Source organism: Rutidosis leptorrhynchoides, chromosome 5 (assembly GCF_046630445.1).
Source record: "Rutidosis leptorrhynchoides isolate AG116_Rl617_1_P2 chromosome 5, CSIRO_AGI_Rlap_v1, whole genome shotgun sequence".
NCBI classification, from domain to species: Eukaryota; Viridiplantae; Streptophyta; class Magnoliopsida; order Asterales; family Asteraceae; genus Rutidosis; species Rutidosis leptorrhynchoides.
In genome coordinates, this window is record NC_092337.1 from 156,266,221 (window position 1) to 156,270,496 (window position 4,276).

Here is a 4,276-nt window from a genome sequence, read left to right on the forward strand (position 1 = left end):
GAGTCAATAAGAATACTTCTTGCATATGCATGTGCTCATAATTTCAAACTCTATCAAATGGATGTTAAAAGTGCCTTTTTAAATGGTGTAATAAATGAAGAAGTTTGTGCATCACAACCTCCGGGGTTTGAAGATTTCGAAAAACCTTATCATGTTTATAAACTTAAAAAGGCTCTCTATGGACTTAAACAAGCCCCTAGAGCATGGTATGAAAGACTTAGAACATTCTTAATAAATAATGGGTTTGAAATGGGAAAAATTGATAATACACTCTTTATCAAAAGGCATGAAAAGCATTTAGTCATAATTCAAATATATGTTGATGATATTGTATTTGGATCTACTAACGAGTCTCTTAGCAATGAGTTTTCTAAGTTAATGCATGATGAGTTTGAAATGAGCATGATGGGTGAACTCAAGTTCTTTCTTGGACTACAAATCAAGCAAGTAGAAGACGGAACATTCATCAATCAACAAAAATACGTTCATGAAATACTCAAGAAATCCGGAATGGAGAACTCGAAACCAATGGCGACTCCGATGGCAACAAATGTGAAACTTACTTTAGAAGGAGAAGGAGAACCATTTGATAGTACTAATTATAGGGGAATGATTGGATCCCTTCTTTATTTAACAGCAAGTCAGCCCGACATCGTGTTTAGCGTGTGCTTATGTGTAACATTTCAAGAGAATCCAAAGACGTCGAACGTAGAGACCGTTAAAAGGATCTTTAGATACTTAAAAGGAACAATTCATCTTAGGTTATGTTATCCAAAGTTTACCGAGATTGATATTATGTGCTTTGCAGATTCCGATCATGGTGGATCAATGATTGATAGAAAAGGCACAAGTGGAGTTTGCGCGTTCGTGGGGCTTTGCTTAACGTCATGGTTCTCAAAGAAGCAAACATCTGTCGCATTGTCTACCACCGAAGCCGAATATGTAGCGATGGGAAGAGCGTGCGCACAAATGTTATGGATGAAGCAAACCTTCCTTAATTACGGTATCATCTCATCTGAAATACCCATATGTTGTGATAATAAAGTGCTATAGACCAATCGAAAAATCAAATATTACACTCTAGGACTAAACACAAAGACATTAGGCACCATTTCCTTCGTGACCATGTCCAAAACGGTAATATTGTGATAGATAAGGTAGAATCTGCTAAAAACATAGCTGACATATTCACTAAACCCCTTAAAAATGAAACCTTTAACTTGCTTAGGAATGGGTTGGGAATGATGGAACATACTCCGTAAAATTTGATCCTGATCACGCACGGTCGAACCACGGTAGACCGTGATGAGTGCCGCCTGATGTCTGACAAATTTCTTTGTCTTTTATGCAACTCCTTTAATATCCAAACAACTTTTCCACCAACCACATCTCTTCCTTAAACCCTAACCACTGAATTTCTGGTTTTACTTTTGTCCTACCTTCAAGTATTCTTCAAAAAGTGGTTCATACTCTTTCAAATCTATTCAAGGTAAACACCTAAAACTTACTTCAAATTTTACTAAATTGATTATATTCTTTCCAAAATCATAGGAACACTTATTTCTTGCATGAATTACTTAAATATATGAGTAAAATTGTTGTAAAAAGTTTTTTTATCAAATGAGTCATAATAGTGATTTCTTGCATAAAAAAACTCATATATTTGAACACACACATATGTTTGAACAAATCATTATGATACTTGTCAATCTCATGACTAGTATCTACTTTTGACAAACATAGAGCAAAATTCAAGATGAAACTTGTCTAAATTTTCAAAAGAAAAATAGTACAATTTAATTTCAAATTCATAGTTTTCAAAATGAGTCTAGACAAGGACTAATCTATACATGTTTAGCATATAGATTTTCAAACTTAACAACTTGATTAGTTTGCTAAATTTGTGGTTTTTCTAGGAAATGACCAACACGAGAAATCAACGTATCAAGAACAATAGGCAGCACATGGAGACTAGAACACTTCATGAGGAGCGTGTTGTTCATCATACCGAGTTTCCCGAGCTAACTCAACTTTTTATCCATAACAATTGTTTCTCTTTTCTTGAGCTTGATGAAACCATTTATCCAACTCTCATTAGGGGATTCTATGATAATCTTGATGTTTCCAACCCCGATCAAGTGGCATTTTGACTTTTTAATACACCTTACACTTAGTCCCTTAAACAATTCGGAACCGTTATGGCAATTCCTTCGAATGGGCGTTCCTTCTATACTCCTTCAACCGATCTAAGATCACTCAATCCTACGTTTCCGTTGCAAACCATCTTAGATCTCATCACCACTTCGGGAGTACAACGAAACCTCAACCAACGGCTTCGTATTCAAGATGACGACATCCGCCATGATCTTCAACTTATTCTTAATGTCATTCGGAACAATGTCTATTGTCGGGAACCTACCGCCACTCACATCTCCGGAACCGAAGTAGTTGTCATGTGGTCACTTCTCACTCAAGAACCCATAAATCTTGCTTATCTCACTACTCAAAGAATGGGTTACCTTCGAGAACTAGTCACTCGTCCACTTTCGTATTCAAATCATCTTAATCGGCTTTTCCGATTCGTTAATGCCATCAACGCTTCTCATGTCCCTCAACCCGTGTCAACAATTTCTATTACTTATTGGGAGGCTCATCAAGTGATCATTCTCTCATCCGACAATGAAAGCTCGACAATCTCAGATGCGTTTAGCACCAATGGAATTTATCCTTAAAAGAACTTAATGATGGTTAAGAACAATTATAAGGGCGGGTAGAAACAAAACTTGTCCTAGGATTAACACTTGTTATGAATTAATTATTGTAATGCACTTGCTATGCTTATCATGTTTGTTACTTTTTATGTCTACTATTGGTTCAAGGGGGAGCCATTTTATTAACAAGAACAATTGATAAGTGTGTACAATTTAAGGGGGAGCATTACTCTAGGGCGCGCTTAGTTCCAAGTGAGACTAACCTTTTTGCTTGGACAAAAGGGGGAGAAAGTGTATGGTAAGTGATGTTAACACTTATGTCGACCTACATAGTTAACACTTACTCATATATTTGTCATCATCAAAAAGGGGGAGAATGTTGGTTAAGATTCAAAGCATAATATTCAAAAGTTAATCACTTTGTTTTGATGATGACACACAAGAACTAAGTAGTTAAATCATATTTAGGACGACATTAGTTCATGAGCCTAAACTATCTCTAACAAAAGACCAATACTTAAGAAATCATCTTGGGAAAAATGCTACACGGCTGCACCACGGTCGACCGTGACATCAACCGTGTGTGTCCTGCACCAACGAGTTCAAGCTTTTCTAAAACTGCAAACCCACGACTGACCTCACGAACGACCGCAGCCCGACCGCAGTTTTCTCTGTTACCAATCTTGACCAAATAAAGTTTGACTAGTTCCCGGCATCTATAATTTACAAAACCTTTTTTAACATGCTTATAATAGTTGCCCTCTTTGATCTAAAAAGAGTTTTGAACCAAAAGATGTTAATTTTCACTAATCACACCTAATGACATCTTAATGACACTTTAAGCTTGATTTAGGCTAAAACACTCAAGTGTCATATCTCTTTACCCCAATACATAATATCATCTAAACATACTAATAATGGTCATTAAAGTCCCAACTAAAGAGTTGCTCTCCCATTAGTTCTATGTATCATTATTTGTATGAAAATGTAATTAGCTCAAGATGTAACAAGAATCATCATATACAAACTAGATTCAAACTAGTTCATTTAAGTTGTAACAATGTTCTAATGCGCAAGAAACTCCCATAAGCTAAATGACAAGTGATTAAGAAAGGTAGATGAAGATTTTGGAAGTTAATGGTTTGTCAAGAGACAAAAATTTGCAATTACCTCTTTTGGTAATCAATGACAAATGGTCAAAGATTGAAGACCTTCTTCTTTAGAGGACATGTCAACCTCCAAGCTTATGTCTAAAACATAAAGGGTAATGAGGATAATTTCAGAAGTAATTGGCCACTAGTTGCAGCTATTCAACAAGGGAAATTGACAAATTTCAAAGGACAAAAACAGCCTTAAGAATCAGATGTCAGGGGTATACGGTCGAACCACGATCGACCGTGCAGTGAGCCATATGACTTCCAGGCAGATTTCTCTTTCCTATAAAAGCCGAGCATTGAAGCATTTGAAGACTCACCTCTTGCACTCATATTTTCTCATACTTACTGATATCATTCTTTTACTTAATTTGTAATCTTTTAGAGTGATTCTAGCAAGAGTACTTGTAA

The 4,276-nt window shown here is 36.1% G+C and overlaps 1 protein-coding gene across 1 annotated transcript; it reads left to right on the top strand.

Annotated features, from left to right (window-relative positions):
• The first annotated feature begins 405 nt into the window (after positions 1–405).
• LOC139849124 (uncharacterized mitochondrial protein AtMg00810-like) lies at positions 406–2,150 on the top strand. The gene is made up of 2 exons (XM_071838793.1): positions 406–1,044; positions 1,917–2,150. The coding sequence occupies exons 1-2, from the start codon at positions 406–408 to the stop codon at positions 2,148–2,150; spliced, it is 873 nt and encodes a 290-aa protein (XP_071694894.1).
• Positions 2,151–4,276: the final 2,126 nt, after the last annotated feature.

What these genes read in the sequence shown, in the direction of transcription:
- LOC139849124 (XM_071838793.1), top strand. Translation starts at nt 406, where the DNA reads ATGGGTGAACTCAAGTTCTTTCTTGGACTACAAATCAAGCAAGTAGAA. An exon ending in CCATATGTTGTGATAATAAA is followed by an intron (nt 1,045 to 1,916) that starts GTGCTATAGACC and finishes TGGTTTTTCTAG; the next exon opens with GAAATGACCAACACGAGAAA.